The 16070-nt window shown below is 35.1% G+C and overlaps 1 protein-coding gene across 8 annotated transcripts in view; it reads right to left on the bottom strand.

Annotated features, from left to right (window-relative positions):
* GABRG2 (gamma-aminobutyric acid type A receptor subunit gamma2) overlaps positions 1-16070 on the bottom strand; it is a 96201-nt gene that overhangs the window by 44210 nt on the left and 35921 nt on the right. For all 8 annotated transcript variants that reach the window (XM_073995198.1, XM_073995199.1, XM_073995200.1 and 5 more), the window contains exons 4-6: positions 15283-15503; positions 11630-11712; positions 8599-8736 (exon numbers count right to left, since the gene is read on the bottom strand). In XM_073995198.1, the coding sequence (XP_073851299.1) occupies positions 8599-8736; positions 11630-11712; positions 15283-15503 (442 nt within the window). The remainder of the gene's footprint in view (positions 1-8598; positions 8737-11629; positions 11713-15282; positions 15504-16070) is intronic.

Below are 16070 nucleotides of genomic sequence, written 5' to 3'. Positions count from 1 at the left end.
CAAACCAGGCTGGGCACGGTGGCTCACACCTGTAATCCCAGCACTTTGGGAGGCCTAGGCAGGTGAATCACTTGCGACTGGGAGCTCGAGAGCCACTCGGCCAACATGGTGAAACCCCGTCTCTACTAAAAATACAAAAATTAGCCAGGTGTAGTAGCATGCACCTGTAATCCCAGCTACTTGGGAGGCTGAGGCACGAACCTGGGAGGTGGAGGCTGCATGAGTCGTGATCTCACCACTGCACTCCAGGCTGGGTGAAAAAGTGAGACTCTGTCTCAAAAAAATAATAATAATATTAAAATAAAATAAAATGAAAGCAAACAAAAAAGTGACATTGTAAACCATGTTTAACATAATGGTCAATCCTTTTTCCTTGGGTTTTACTAACTGTTTCTGTTTTGCTGGATGTACCACTAAAATTAGATGTTCTTGATCTCTTAAATGAAATATATTACATGAGTGGCAGGTGAAAATGGCAGATAAACTCTGGTCAGCCCCTAGTCTGTATGCCCAGCAAATTCTTTTCTAGAATGTTGTGCGACACAATGTTGTGGCCTTCATAAAAATTTCCTTTTAAAGAAAAGAAGGTAAAATATGTTAAAAAGAATACATTATTTTCCTCATTGCTATTTGCTGCCCATTTCCAGTCTGTGATATGCTTAAAAGTGCATATCTGCAATGCTGAATAGCATTATTTTCTGAAACTGCAAGACTAAGATGAAGAAATCATTTGCTTACGTCAAATACGGTAAAAGGAATCTTCAATTAGTTTACATGTAGAGTATCATCTCTAAAGGCTCAGTCTTCATTCTCTCACATTTTTGCATTTTCAAAAAAAATTTCTTTCAAATTTATTTTGGGGCAGTAGCTGCTTAGGAGAGATCTGTTAGTTATATCAGTCACATTGATGTAAATTTCTCTTAAATGTAGCAAAATAGGATTTTCAGTTGAGTTAGAAAATATCAGCAACTTGGATTAAAAAATGATTTTTTGATCTGGTTGCTTCTGATAGACTGACAAAATATTAATTTTTAAATTTATTATAAATAGTAGTCATGCAAACCACTTATTATATAGTCTCTCAAATGGATTTTTTTTCAAAGAACAAGTTTTCACAAATACACTGGATTCAATAATTTTTTAGTTAAAGCCAGATTTGAATGGTCATGTGCAGATCCAATTAACTAGTGACTAGTACAGACCACTTAACTAGTAAATAATACTATCTTCTAATCAGTAAATAACTTTAATAAAAAATGAAAGGATATAATTGCTAAATTAAGTTTCTCACTTGATAATTTTATTATATCTAAACATAATTGCTATTCCTACAGTTTAACATGCTGTTGATTCATATATATGGCTACCATATTAAGTGCTAATACTTCATTGTTGCATGTCTCTGTAAAAGTAGCTTTTATCAAGCTTAGGAATAGTTTTTATTTTAATTTATCTCTTTATGGAGTAAAAATTCTGGATCTGAATAAATAACTCTATCCATTGAATATCCTTGAGCAAATAACTTAGCCCATCTAAACTTTAGTTTCCTCATCTATCAAATGGAAAAATAATATCTTTCTCAGAAGCTTTTGTGAGAAATTCAATACCATTGTGTGTATTACATAGATACTAGAAAGTCATAAAATCCATTGTCCCTTCCTAACTCAAAACGGAGCTACATTTCCCAACCCCATTTTATCTCTATAGGAATATGCAACTAGTTCTTGCCAATAGAACATAAGCAGAAATGACATGTGTCACCTTGAAACCAGACAATTTTCCTTTGATTTCACAGAACTTCTCTATGCCATCTGCCTCCACCCCTTAAAAACTATCTCCCTGCTAGATAGTGTGAACACAACCTTGGAATTTAAAATCCAAATGTGTGATTTTTAACATAACATACGAATATTCCAGGATCACAATGGAAAGAAAATAGGTTATCATTTTTGGTTAACATTTTTGTTTAATGTGTGTAATAACATATCACTAAGAACAAAATAGAGGGGGAGGACTGCTTCCTCTAAATTAAAAATCCCAAGGAGTTTGCTTTTGTATTTGTTTTGAAATTTTATTGAAGACTGGATCATGGAAAAACATTCTAGAAAAATATTCATTTATAAAGAAAGTGGCTTTTACATTAGGACATTGACAGTGTAACCTTGGTTATATCAGGGATTATGAATAAATGCTGAGGACAAGGACTTTAAAGAACCATCTAATCAAATGCATTCCTTTTATAGATAAGTAACTTTCATCCCAGGGAGGGAAAGTGACTTCCCCATGGCTGCTCTAGGCCCAGCTCTATTTACATAATTCATACACTTTTCTCTCCTGAGACCAAAGCTAACTTTCTAAATTGAAGCTTAAAAATAAAATTAAATCTATTACTGTGCAATCATCCACTGGTTTATTTTAAGATATTACGCTGCTTCAAGTAGTTTGAAAAATTTAGTATTGACTAAAATAGGCTCACAACTCACTGAGACGCAGGAGTAACAAGAGATTGTAGGATTGGTGCTGTAGTTGTTTATTTCTCTTTTTTCATGTAGTTTTTTTTTTTCATTTAGTTTTTGTTGTTGTTGTTGTTTTTCCCTTTCAACCTCTTCAATTTAAAAAGTACCGTTAACTCGTATTTTTTTTTATCTTCCTTTTTTTCTGCCAAACTAGATCATCTAAATGATGAGTCAAGTTTTACGCATGTCTCCTTAGTTTACCAAGGACATTTAAATTAAAACAAGCTAAAAGGTGGAAGCTATTGTTCTCTATTTGAGGAAGGATTTTATTCATATGCAAATATTGATGTAGGCAGAGAAGGTTGGACTTGAGCTTGGTATTAAATAATAAAATAAATAGGAACAGAGACTTTGGGATAGGTGTAACATAGCAAGAAAACCTCAGGGAAGGGAACAGTATGATGGGATGATGATGCATAGCATTTAAAGATACAGAATATGGATATTTTAGAAATCAGGCAACAAGCATGAACTTCATCCATGGAGCTGGTGTTTCGCGATTGTGATCTGCATGTCACTGGCAGAAAGGAAGATAAATTTCATTTTCCCAGTTATATATTCCTTGTGATAAAAATCAGGAAAATAAAACTAGAACATGGAATCTAAGAAGAAAGTGGGATTAAAAACAACAAAACCAGAAAATAATTTACATGGTTATGCCAAAAATAGTTATGAAGATGTTTCATGAAACCCTGATGTTTCGGATGCATTGCTAAAGACAATATGATTTAGTGGTATTCTGACTTGGGAGAAATGTGGTATATTTCTTTGTAATTCATTATGATGGCACAAGGATCCCACTAATGTAGGTTTCCTGTAAGAAACCCATTTGTCCACTTTTCTAGCCCACATCTCAGGATGACAACAGAGAAGAAAAAAGAGTCAAAAATTATGGATAGAATTTGATGAGCTGGCCGTGGCAACATGACACAAAGAGTAAACTCTTCTAGTTTAGAGTACACAATGAGCAATGGAAAACATAGATAATAGCATTCTGCATTATGTATTTCATTGATGAATGATATACTGTTGTATCAATGTAATTGTCACAAGTGATTAATATAACAATTATCTATAATCACCTCTAAGTCAGCCACCAGGTTAATAGTCCATGATGACTACCACTCCGGTGACTGGCTTGGAGATGATTTTAAAAAGTTTCTGTTGTGAAGCTTATGTAGTGGAGGAAGGGGTCAGAGACTGAAGGGTAAAACAAGTGCCCAAGCAACACAAGGCAGAAATCATGTTTTCTTAAGGTGGTTGACAATGCTCTTGGAGGAGTTAATGGAATAATAATGATAGTGATAATAATAGTAATATTGTTGCTTTCCATTTGCCAAGCTCTTCCCATTTGTCAGGCACATTTTTAATGCAGTATGTTTCTTAATTCTTGGAGCAACCCTGTGGATACTGGTGATTTTGGGCTCGGATATATTAAATGATTTATATAAAGTCACACCACTAGTAAGTGGCAAAGCTGGTGTTGAAACCTGAGCTGTCTGACTCCAGTGGTGAACATTCTTAAAAACTGCTTCAGGTTGTTTTGGTATTAAGATCAGAGAAGGCACTGTTGAAGAGATGCCATTGATTTAAGCCTTAAAGTCATAGAGATGAGATGGTAGTGATGCATTAAGAAGCCATTCAAAACAGAAAGAGATTGAGATTCAATGTGAGTGTAAGACTGGTTAAACACAGAAAAGTATTCACAGGTTGGTTCTTTCACAAGCTGGGAAATTATAGAAAACAAGGATGGAAAGTTCCTGCGACCAGATTCTTACATACTAGAAACAATAGCTTGCGCTCAATTGAACCTACCGAATTATTGAGACATGAGGAAGGGACATATCAGGGGCTCACTGGGCCATGATGGGAGTCAAATAGTGTTGTGATTAAGAGCATGAATCTCAGAGCAGACGACTTTGAGTTTCTGTCCCAGTACTTGAACTTGATCCCTGCAGGTAAATGAACCCCTCAAAGTCTCAATTTTCTCATCTGCAGTGATACCATCAGTGTTAACAGTAAATGTAACTGTGGTTATGAGAAAGCAGATCATTTACACATGGTGCTTGCTGTGGTGCATGTAGTTAGTGCTTAGTAAGTGCTAGCTTTTACAATTAAGGTGAAAAGCATACACTGGAGATGAGAGAGAAATTGACAGCAGGCACATAACTTAATAAGCTACTGACACATTCCAGATGAGAACAGACAAAATCATGAACTAGGACAGTGGCAATGGCAACTGAAAAGAGGACAGTTACACAAGATATTTCAGAAGCATAAGTGCCTTCATGATTCATTAGATGTGGGAGGCAGAGACATGACTCTGAGTGTTCACGCTTGGCTCACTGGGGCAATGGTTGTTCTCTCCCAGATATAGAACAATCAGGAAGGAATTACAGTTTGAAGAAGAAATCATGGATCCAGAATCTGTTCTAGCATATTGACAACGAATTAAAAATATTCTTCAAGTCTTATCGACCTACCTCAGGGGAAATATTTTTCTCAACTGTAGTACAGATAAAACTAGTATTAAAAGAGGTGATTCAGGTGGTGGATGCAAGGACTCTCACATAGCATTAAATTTCCTGGTGAGTAAATTCTCTCCTGTGAAATTCTTCTTCTACTATTCTGTTTATATCAAAGAGAATGTTTTGATTTGGTGCTAATTGCTGTTTACTCAAGCTCTAATATCCTTTTCTCTGTCTTTCTCTTGTTTTCAACATATTCAAAGTCTAGGGAACACAAATATATGCACTTAAAGTGTAAGAGTATTCACTTGTTTTTAAATCATATTTTTATATCACTTATATTTTTGTCAAATGTTCTGGTTTTCCAATTATGGTCCTTGTATTAACTTTCCTTTGAAAAATTAATTTCATTTAAAAATCATGTATCAAGGAATACTATGCAGTCACACAAAATGAGAACATGTTCTTTGCAAGAACATGGATGGAGTTGGAAGCCACTATCCTTATCAAGCTAACACAGGAAAAGAAAACCAAATACCGCATGTTCTCACTTGTAAGTGGGGGCTAAATGATGATAACACATGGACACATAGAAGGGAACAACAGACACTGGGGCCTTTGGGAAGGTAGAGGTTGGGAGGAGGGAGAGGATCCGGAAAAATAACTAATAGATACTAGGCTTAATACCTGGGTGATGAAGTAATCCGTACAACAAACCCCCGTGACACAAGTTTGCCTATATGAAAACTTGTACATGTACCCCTGAACCTAAAAGTTAAAACAAATAATAAAATTCATTGTGCATTCAAACACACACACACACACACACACACACACACACACACACGAATCAATTAAAGAAAAAAATAGGAATCAGAAGTACAGTCACTACTTGGATATAACAAAGCTTGAATGAATAAGGGTTGGAAAATCCTTCACTAAGCTATGTCGCAATTTGGCAATATTCTTGCCCAGTTACAAAAGAGGCATTTTAAAGGGAGATACATTTACCACAAGTGTAAAAGAAAGTCATGTTATAATTGGCTAAGATTGAGCTCCTGATAATTTCCCAAGAAAGTTGTAAACATAACTTCCTTGTAGATATTCATTAGTTACAGAGCTATGCTTTGAAGATAAGAATAGCAACAAAAATCAAGCAAATATCGAGAAAAAACTTCCAATCCTTAAAAAATCAGCTGTCACAGAAATCAGGCTGCCTTTCATTATCAACATTAATGTTCAATTCAGCCCTTTCTCTTCACGGAGCCCATTGAAATAGTACTACACACAAAATACAAACCAGCAGGGTGAGGAGTGGGAGAGAAGGCCAACTATGGAGGCTATCCACAATATTAGGTCGCACAGAGAAGTTAATGAGGTCAGTTACATGATGGTACACACTGTGAAACGTAGTATCTTTCAGTACTGTTTTTCTGTGATTTCCTTAGGAAGATTAATAGCCTTGAGGGACCTTGTTAATTCTTTTTGCTATGCTTAAAGCAAGTAGATAATTTTCTCCCACAAGTGTCTCTTAATAGATAGTAAATTCCCTAGATCATTCTCCACATGAGACTTTGGGGAGGTGGTAATGTTAGGCTCTGTGATGTAAACTCAACCCTTCTGTCTCCACCATTTGTCCTTCATACCACTCTTGGGCTCAAAACAACTAAACAAGAAACCTTCTAGTCATGAGTTTGTGGGTTCTGTTTTAGAGTCCTGGAATAATTGTAGAAATATGAATATACAACAGAACTTAATGGCCAATTTCTCATCTGGAAGCATGAAGAATTGGAGATTAATTTTACCTGGGTGTGTGTGTGTGTGTGTGTGTGTGTGTGTGTGTGTGTTTTCTTTCGCAGATGGAAGACTTCAGTTCTAAGGCAATCCTTAACTTTTCCTTTTTGAATCAAATGAAAGATTGTTCTACGCCGAGCGCGATGGCTCACGCCTGTAATTCCAGCACTTTTGGAGGCCGAGGCGGGCGGATCATGAGGTCGGGAGATCGAGACCATCCTGGCTAACACAGTGAAACACCCTCTCTACTAAAAAATACAAAAAATTAGCCGGGGGTGGTGGCAGGCGCCTAAAGTCCCAGCTACTGGGGAAGCTGAGGCAGGAGAATGGCGTGAACCAGGGAGGCGGAGCTTTCAGTGAGCCGAGATCGCACCACTGCACTCCAGCCCTGGAGACAGAGCGAGACTCCTTCTTAAAAAAAAAAAAAAAAAATTGTTCTAATACTTGATGGTCAGGTTTCTTGTGCATAAGGGAACAGAAGGCCATTTTAAAATAATATACTCAAGCATTACTATGACCTTATTTCAGATTCTTTTTTCCAAATAAAAGAGCCTTTATGAGACATTTGCAAATGCTCAAAACAATGTTACAGTCAGATAATTCTTTGATTTGGAGGATGGTACTTTTGAAAGTAGAATCATAAATTTCCATCTTTGTGTAGGTCCTTTATTTGCTTCTCTCTGTAAAGTACATGAAGGCCTGATTCCAAATTATTCCACATGCAAAAAATATTTCCTATGAATTCTAGAAAATGATCAGGTGTTTGTGACTAAATCAACATAAAACAGCTCAACTCTTGGAAATATGTTTCAAATAACATCTTAATAGATGGTAAGCTGAGAACACAATGTTTGTATTTGAAATTTAAACATATATAAATTAACATAATTTTAAAAGGAGTAGTTGGATTAATCTACATAGAGAATGTAAGCAGCATTGTTGAGAGTTCAAACTGGCCACCCATGAGACAGATCTGGTCTGGAAACATATGTAAGTTGCCCGATGTAGAGTTTTAAATTAATAATTGATACTATTAGAAATTATGATTTAATATAAAAATATTTGCTTTTAGCTTGTCTTAAAATAAATCTCAATTCCTGACCATATTATCATGTACATCCAATAATCATAATTAATATTAGTAAGAGCTACTATTAACCAAGTGCTAAGTGCCAGCTATCATTCTAAGCATTTCATTTTATTCATATTTTGCATAAACACTGTCTCCCTGTGATGCAATTTTTTAAATGCACATTAGGCATCTGGAAAAGCTGATCTCAGAGATTCAATACATTTGCCTGGTGTCTATAGCTTATAACTGATGCAACTGGGATTTGAACCCAATCCTCTCTGATACTCAAGAATTGTTCTGTTATCCACTGATGGATAAGTTTAAAATATTAAACTACTGAATGGAGAATGGGTCCATATCCACTATGCTCACTTTTCTGCATTTGTAAAAAATTCACTCTTCCTGTGTGAAATGTGGCGATTTCAGTACATTAGGAAACATACTTTCTAAAAAAAGTACTTCTAATAAATATTTTCTTTTTTCATAATTGGTATTCATTTTTCCTTAAATAAATTAGGGAATAATTTACTAATCCAATTTGAATCCAATTTGCCCAAATTGGTAGAATATATTTATATTTATCTATTCTACTTGAATTTCAATTATAATTTTCTCTAGAAAATTAAAACACTTCATTTAATTTTCTGATTATCATTCATAGGGAGGTATTGAAAAACCTTCTAAATCATATATACCAAAATTTCAACTCTGGAAAGGTCACTTGAAATTCTTTGCAAGTGCATCTTACCAGAAGTTGTCTTCACTACTTCAGTGGTATTTCTCAGACCAACAAATGAGAATTGATAAAGCCTCCAGGATCTTGTGTCACCCACTTCAACAGAACTTCGCTTCCATTGATAAACAATTTCTTCACGTGGATAACCATCTGCCATGAGATAGGAAAGCTCACATTAAAAATTATTATAAATTAGCATATGTAGCAATATGTAGCAACAATCTTCTATGAACACGACACAGAGGTAAAGACTGAGAAAGATAGTTACAAGCTAGATGAGGATCTTGGACCAAAGGGCATTGCAGTGAGGACATAAATTACAATGATATTGCATCCTAATGGGAAATAAGATTCAAAAATTCAAAGGTCAAATTTACTCTTGAAAATAATTTAGCCGGGCGCGGTGGCTCAAGCCTGTAATCCCAGCACTTTGGGAGGCCGAGACGGGCGGATCACAAGGTTAGCAGATCGAGACCATCCTGGTTAACACGGTGAAACCCCGTCTCTACTAAAAAATACAAAAAACTAGCCGGGCGAGGTGGCAGGCGCCTGTAGTCCCAGCTACTCCGGAGGCTGAGCCAGGAGAATGGCGTAAACCCAGGAGGCGGAGCTTGCAGTGAGCTGAGATCTGGCCACTGCACTCCAGCCTGGGCGACAGAGCTAGACTCCGTCTCAAAAAAAAAAATAATAATAATAATAATTTAAATGACATAGAAGGTATACTACCTGTGGTTTTATATATGCCATATGCATATTTTCCATCATCTGGAATAGTACATACCAACTGACCAGTCCATAATAAATAGTAGAAATACAAAGTCTTGTATCACAGTGAAAGGCAGTTAACAGAGCAAGATTTTGAGTCACATAGAAACAGAAAATAGTAAGACAGAACAGACTCAAAACTTCTCCAAAGGATGCATTTGAGGTGGAAGAGAGATGGAAAAAATAAACTAAACTATTAATTATCTTTCTTTCTCAATTTGTCAGGACTCCATTTTAATATACACAGAAATACACAATTAAAAGTAGTAGTAAGTAGAAATGCTAAGAGGACGATATCAATGAGCTTGTACTAATAGAACAGAAAGTATATTCGTTGAAAACATCACACTGGCAGGTGAGATAAAGTAGTGGTTATGAGTACCATTTCCCAGCCATTCTACCTTGGATAAGTGTATATTTTTCCTCCTAAATTGTTTGTTCCCTTATAGGGAGGATAATAGTACTTATCTCATGGAATTGATGGTCAATGTATATTTGTTGAATGGACAAACATTATTATGAAGTCAACTGCAGAATTAACTTTTTCAAGAAAATAAATGAAAACCAGAAACCATTTTAACAGTTTGTGTACTAGTAATGCCAATTATTATGTGAAAATAAATAATAATGGCATGTAAAGGTTAGTTTGATTATGAACACTGACTGAGTACTTGGAATAAAATCCCACATAGTTCCTCCTCTCTATTCCCTTTGATGCAGCTTTGTCTATTATATGTTTATATTAATTAAAGAGGGAGGAAAAAAAGAGTCTGTAGAGAACTATTGCAGGGGATGGAGGGGGGTATGACAGGATGTGATGAAAATTGAGGAAAACAGTGGTAATATCCAGGCAACATGGCGAAGCCCCATCTCTACAAAAAATACAAAAATTAGCTGGGTATGGTGGTGCATTCCTAAAATCCCAGCTACTCTGGAGGCCGAGGTGGAAGGATCACTTGAGCCCCAGAAGCAAAGCCTGCAGCGAGCCGAAATCACACCACTGCACACTCCAGCCTGGCCAACAGAATGAGACCCTGTCAAAAACAACAAAACAAAACAAAGTAACAAACAATGATGATATGAGGCAACTTTGTGCAGAGAATGTGCTGGTAACTGAATTGTTCAGATAGCAATAAGTAATATTAAATTGTGTTTGGGTTCAGAGGACCATTTTCAACTGGCCACCTGATGCCACAGAAATCAACAGTTCTTGAGTTTTAGCTGACACAAGAAAGAAGTAGTCCCACTTGGAAAATTAAAAATAAGCAAAGCTAATTTCTCTAAAACTCAGGGAAGCTTTAACTTTATAATTAAATATATTTTATTCTTTGATTCAGTAAAACATGAAATAAGTTTTATAAAGAGAATTTTTCTAGATAAATATGATGTACAGTGATATTTGTCCTCTGTTTTCCTCTGGTATTGATGAAAAGATAAACACGTGATTACTTCTCTGATCATCAACTTTTTTCAAACTGTGATTACTATGACTTAGTGGACTCCCTGGTTGAGAAATTACCTTTCTACAAACATAATTTTAAAATCTATAATCAGATTTTTATTCTGTCCAATATGCACAACTGGCAGACAAAAATTTTAAAAGAAGTGATTGACCTTTCATGGATGCTGAACAAATAGTAAGGAAAGCGTTTTGGGAAATTTAAGTTTGCTTGACTTTGGTTCAGGCAGAAAATATCTGTAAAGGTTACTGAAGCATATTCTGCGTTAGATCATCATGGATCCTCTTGCTACATTCTATTATCTATCTGATAAAAATAATAAATATAAAAATAATGGTTTTATATTTGATCTTATTGTGTGTCAAATAGTAGTTCACATATATTTTATCAATGAAATAATTTTGCTGTGGGGCAGACCTTAACTAGCAACGTGCTGCTATAGTCCCTTCCTAGGCCCATAGGAGAAAAAGGAAGAGGATATATAATTAAAGATTGCACCCTTTCTATTGAGTCCAGTGTTGGCCTTACAATCCATTACAAAAAAAAAAAAAAAAGGCTCTAGGCAACCAATATATTAAAAGTATGCAACTCAATGAAACCTATTCGTAATTCTCAATAAAATCAGTCCTTCTTTTGCAGGAATCACTCTAATCGGAGCAAGCTGGGATTAGGATGACAGAGATGGTCAAAATCATTGAAGTCAGTAACATAACTTAATACAACTTTGAAATTTGTTATGTTTCTTTCAATTAATTAACATGGCAATCAGAAAGACTGTAAGTGAGGGAGGATACAAATGGAGAAGGAATATGACTTACAACTGGAGAACTCCAAGGGGCAGGAGTGTTCATCCATTGGGAAGTTGTGCAATTGTAATTGGCACTCGGCATCAATTGTCAACCTAAGTAGAAAGATATTAAACATAAGATGGATTTTAGACATAATTTTAAATTGTAAATTTGCACAATTTTAAATGATTTTTTTTTTTTTTTTTTTTTTGTAGAGAATATCTCACATTCTGATTGAAAACACAGAGTAATCCCCAATGAAGAAATCCACCAAGTCCAGGAAAAAATTACATAAGACTTAATGTAGTCTGGTCATTTTCACAGATCAAATAATGGCACCTCACTTACCTCAACTATATTTATTGAAAATTTATGATCACTTAAGTTTTTGGTTTTGGTTTTTCTCTTTGCAAATTAATTGCTCATGTGAAACTGCTCAGTGAATATATTTAACAGAACCAACTGTTTTAAGAACTTAAGCTCATTTACTGTTTGCATATAAATGAATGTTGATAATTCTAAGATCTTATCTGCTAATTAAAGCAGGACCTTCTGTTTGTAAGAACTTGTTAGCTGTTAGCTTTAATTGCTAAAGGTGAGTTTAAAAATACCTGTGTTGCACAATGGTGTGGCATTCATTCTACACTACACTGTCACGAAATAGGATATTCTAGAGGATGTCATTAAATAGGTATTATAGAGTAGAAGAATATCTGATAGAATACAATAAATGTTAAATGCACATACACAGACATATTTGAAAAATGTTTGCCAGTAAATCTTAATTAGTTTAAGTCTTATTAGTTAGTGCTTGTTAAAGCATACAGATTTTCTCAGTCTCAAGTCCTGGGCTGGAACTCCAGGAGGGAGAAGATTTGAAAGTCAGATGTCTTTACCACCTTTGGGTAAGTATGAATATAGTCTCAAATTGTAATGGTAATGGGTTGATGATTTTTAAAATTTCATATTTTTAGCTATATTTCTTACATTGTGCAGATATTATTGTTGATGTAATAAAAGTATTATTTTAGGGAAATTTGTTTTTAAGAGATTTTCCAATTAGTATAACTTTTAATTGAAAGCAATTAAAAATCTACAATTCTATGATATAACGGAGCAATTACTGATGTTAAAATATATTTAATAATTATTGAGCCCTTAATTAACTATGAAGCACTGGGTAGAGTGAATTGTTTCCTCATTTAACAAGTATTATCATGCATTTATTGTACCTGAACTTGTCCAAAGTCACATAACTAGAGGCACAGTTGAAATTTGGGCCCAGGATTATCTACCTTCAAAACTGGAGGCTTTAATCATTGTTACTATATATTTATATGCTCTTCAAAGGGAAGAATAGTTTTAGTCATAAAGGAAGCTACAATTAAATTTGACATTTTATTAGTATTACTACTCCAAATTAAACTGGAATTATTAAAATTGAAAATAATATAATTGCAGATATAAACATAGATACAGATCTAAATGTCTTTGGGCATGCACAAAAACACAAACACACTCATAGCTCATTTTAGATAGCCAGAACAAAATCGTCTCTCTATATAGACTGGTAACCATTCAAGCTTTGATTGAATCTCCGTTAGTGACACTTTTGAGGTGGCTTTCATAATTAACTAATGCAGTGATTCCACAAATTAAGTCCAGAAATGACTACAATGTTATAAGAACAATAAAGACACTTGAGATAGTATGATTGACTTCATATTTCAAAAGCTGGACTGAGCTTTTGAAATTTTGTACCCACTAGATTCTAAATTCAGACATTGGCCAGATGACATGGCTGACACCTATAATCCCCAGACTTTGGGAGACTGAGTTGCGGACTGCTTGAACCCAGGAGTTCAAGACTACATGGGCAACATAGTGAGACCATCTCTACAAAAAAATACAAAAAAATTCTTAGCAGGGTGTAGTGGCACGTGCCTGTGGTCACAGCCACTCGGGAGGCTGAGGTGGGAAGATCACTTGAACCTCTGGGAGGTAGAGGTTGAGGTGAACCCAGATCACGCCACTGCGCTCTAGCCTGGGTGACAGAGTGAGACCTTGTCTCTAAATAAATAAATAAATAAAAATTCAGTTACTACTATATCTCTAAGTTTACGAAAGCCATGATGAATATAAAATGCCTGGAATGAATTCATTTTGGAATTGTGGCTTTTTCTAATAACTGATATAATTGATAAAGATTTTGGAGCCACTTTCAAGTATTATATTTTGTATGTTGAGCAAGCACATTTAACATGAATCATTTGAAGCTAGAAGTTCTCAGATATGAAGATTTAGAATTGCATTATTCTTATTTTGATTAAAATGTATAAATAATTTTAATTTTTCTATATTTACTATGTGTCAGGCTCTATATTAATCACTTTACTTATCACCCTATTTTGTCCTTGTAGCAACTCCATAAGGTCAGAGTAAGTATCTCTGTTTTATAGAAATTAAAGAAATGAAGGTAAAAGAGTCTGCTCAGTTGTGGTGCCAAGGTTGGGGGAGAGGCGGTACAGGGTGGGACAGTGTGGTTGTGCTTTCTTTCCCAATAATTTCCATCAGTTCTCACTTAATTTTCCTAAATAAAAATGTGACCATGTAAAAACATCATGCTTACGATGCAAACAAAGCTTCTAACACCAAAAGTCCTCCTACCAGATAGCTGCCCCTAAGTCCCTTTATATAGAAATGCTGGAGAGTTGCCCTAGTTCCGGCAGATAATAAGACAGAGAGCTAAGAACCAAAGTCAGATGTCTGATTCCTAAGACTATATACTCACCTATTATTTTATCTAATAATGTACTCCCACCAATGAGAAATTTCAATGTAAAAAATGTTTTAAATGCAAAGTATGAAGTGCTAAGATAATGGCATAAAATCATTATTTTATTAAAGTAGCATTTTACTCTAATTTCAAAATTTAATTTCAGAATTTAATTTCAGAGGCTGAAAGATAGCTCCTTCAACTTTCTCCCAAGTATGTCTATTCCCAAGATAGACAATAAATTAAGTTAAACAGCCTATTAACATAATGGGAAGTGGGGTGCCAGGAGACTAAAGATAATAGATTCTAGGTGCTTGCTATTGTGAAGCTAAAAAGAGAAGAATGTATGGAGACATACACATCAAAAATTCTCTTTTAGCAACTATTTCTTTGGAAATGAACATATTTCCAAGCATAAGAGGTGGCAGTCCTGAGGATGACCAGTTATGTTTTAATTTTTGTGTTCTAAAGTACCAGAACACGCAAACACACAAAAAGCCAAGACAGGTGCAAAGGTCAGATGATATTGCAAGACAAAGGAAATTTCAGATCAGTTGTGAGAAAAAAAAAAAAGTTTTCACAACAGCTGTGGAAAAATAAGCTTTGCCTATAATTAGGCTTTGATAAAGCTCATTGACAGCAGAAAGAAAAAAACTAATGTTGTGATGTCATATACTATTTGATAACATGCCAACCAAGACATAGTCTTGACATGTTTCTTTCTTTCTTTCTTTCTTTCTTTCTTTCTTTCTTTCTTTCTTTCTTTCTTTCTTTCTTTCTTTCTTTCTTTCTTTCTTTCTTTCTTTCTTTCTTTCTTTCTTTCTTTCTTTTGACTTGTGGCTGATTTTTGTGTTTGTTTGTTTGTTTTCTTCCTAACAATTACTCCTTTCCTTTTGTAAAAGAATACCTTAGGGTGTAGAGCACTCGACCATCGTTCCAAATTCTCAGCATCCTGTTGGGGGTGGTGATCCAGTGTGCATCAGCCTTTTTGGAGTTTCTGAAGAAAGTGTCTGGAATCCAGATTTTCCCCACCATGTTGCTGTTCAATCGGAGGACTTTAATGGTGCTGTTAAATTTCAAACGTCGGTCATACCATGTTTGTGCAAAAAATATATCAATAGTGTATTCCTGTTTTAACGAAATGATAAAACAGAAAATTTGTACACAGTAAGATTATATTGTTGAGTATTTGTATATTTCATTACTGTTCTCTTTGCCAATCTGAAGCAAAGCTATCTTGGCTTTGGATAATACAAAAGAAAGCTAGAGTTTTGCTGAGGAGATTACCATTTCAGCCATCTTTTGTAGATATGTTCGATACTTTTATGAAAAAGTAGACCTGTCTAAGTGAGTTCTGGCAAAAGAGCATAGCCTTGATACAATCCTTTACTTTCCATGTCTATAGAGCAGAGCGTTGTGTTGTTTTGAACTGGCTAGTTCCTTACTGTGAGGGCTGTCTCGTGCATTGTAGGATGTTTAGAAGCAATTCTAGCCTCTACTCCTTAGATGACAGTAGCAAACCACAAACCCACACTCAATGTTGCCAAGTAATGACAACTAAAATTGCCTTCAGACACAGTCAAACATCCCCTGAAAGGGAAAAAAAAGTCCAGATTCAGAACCACGGCTGTAGAGTGAAACAAAGTACAGAATATGCAAAAAAGTCCTAAGCAGGAAATCTGGAAACTCAGTTGG

This window comes from Macaca fascicularis, chromosome 6, assembly GCF_037993035.2.
Source record: "Macaca fascicularis isolate 582-1 chromosome 6, T2T-MFA8v1.1".
NCBI classification, from domain to species: Eukaryota; Metazoa; Chordata; class Mammalia; order Primates; family Cercopithecidae; genus Macaca; species Macaca fascicularis.
This window is presented reverse-complemented; position numbering and strand designations above follow the sequence as displayed.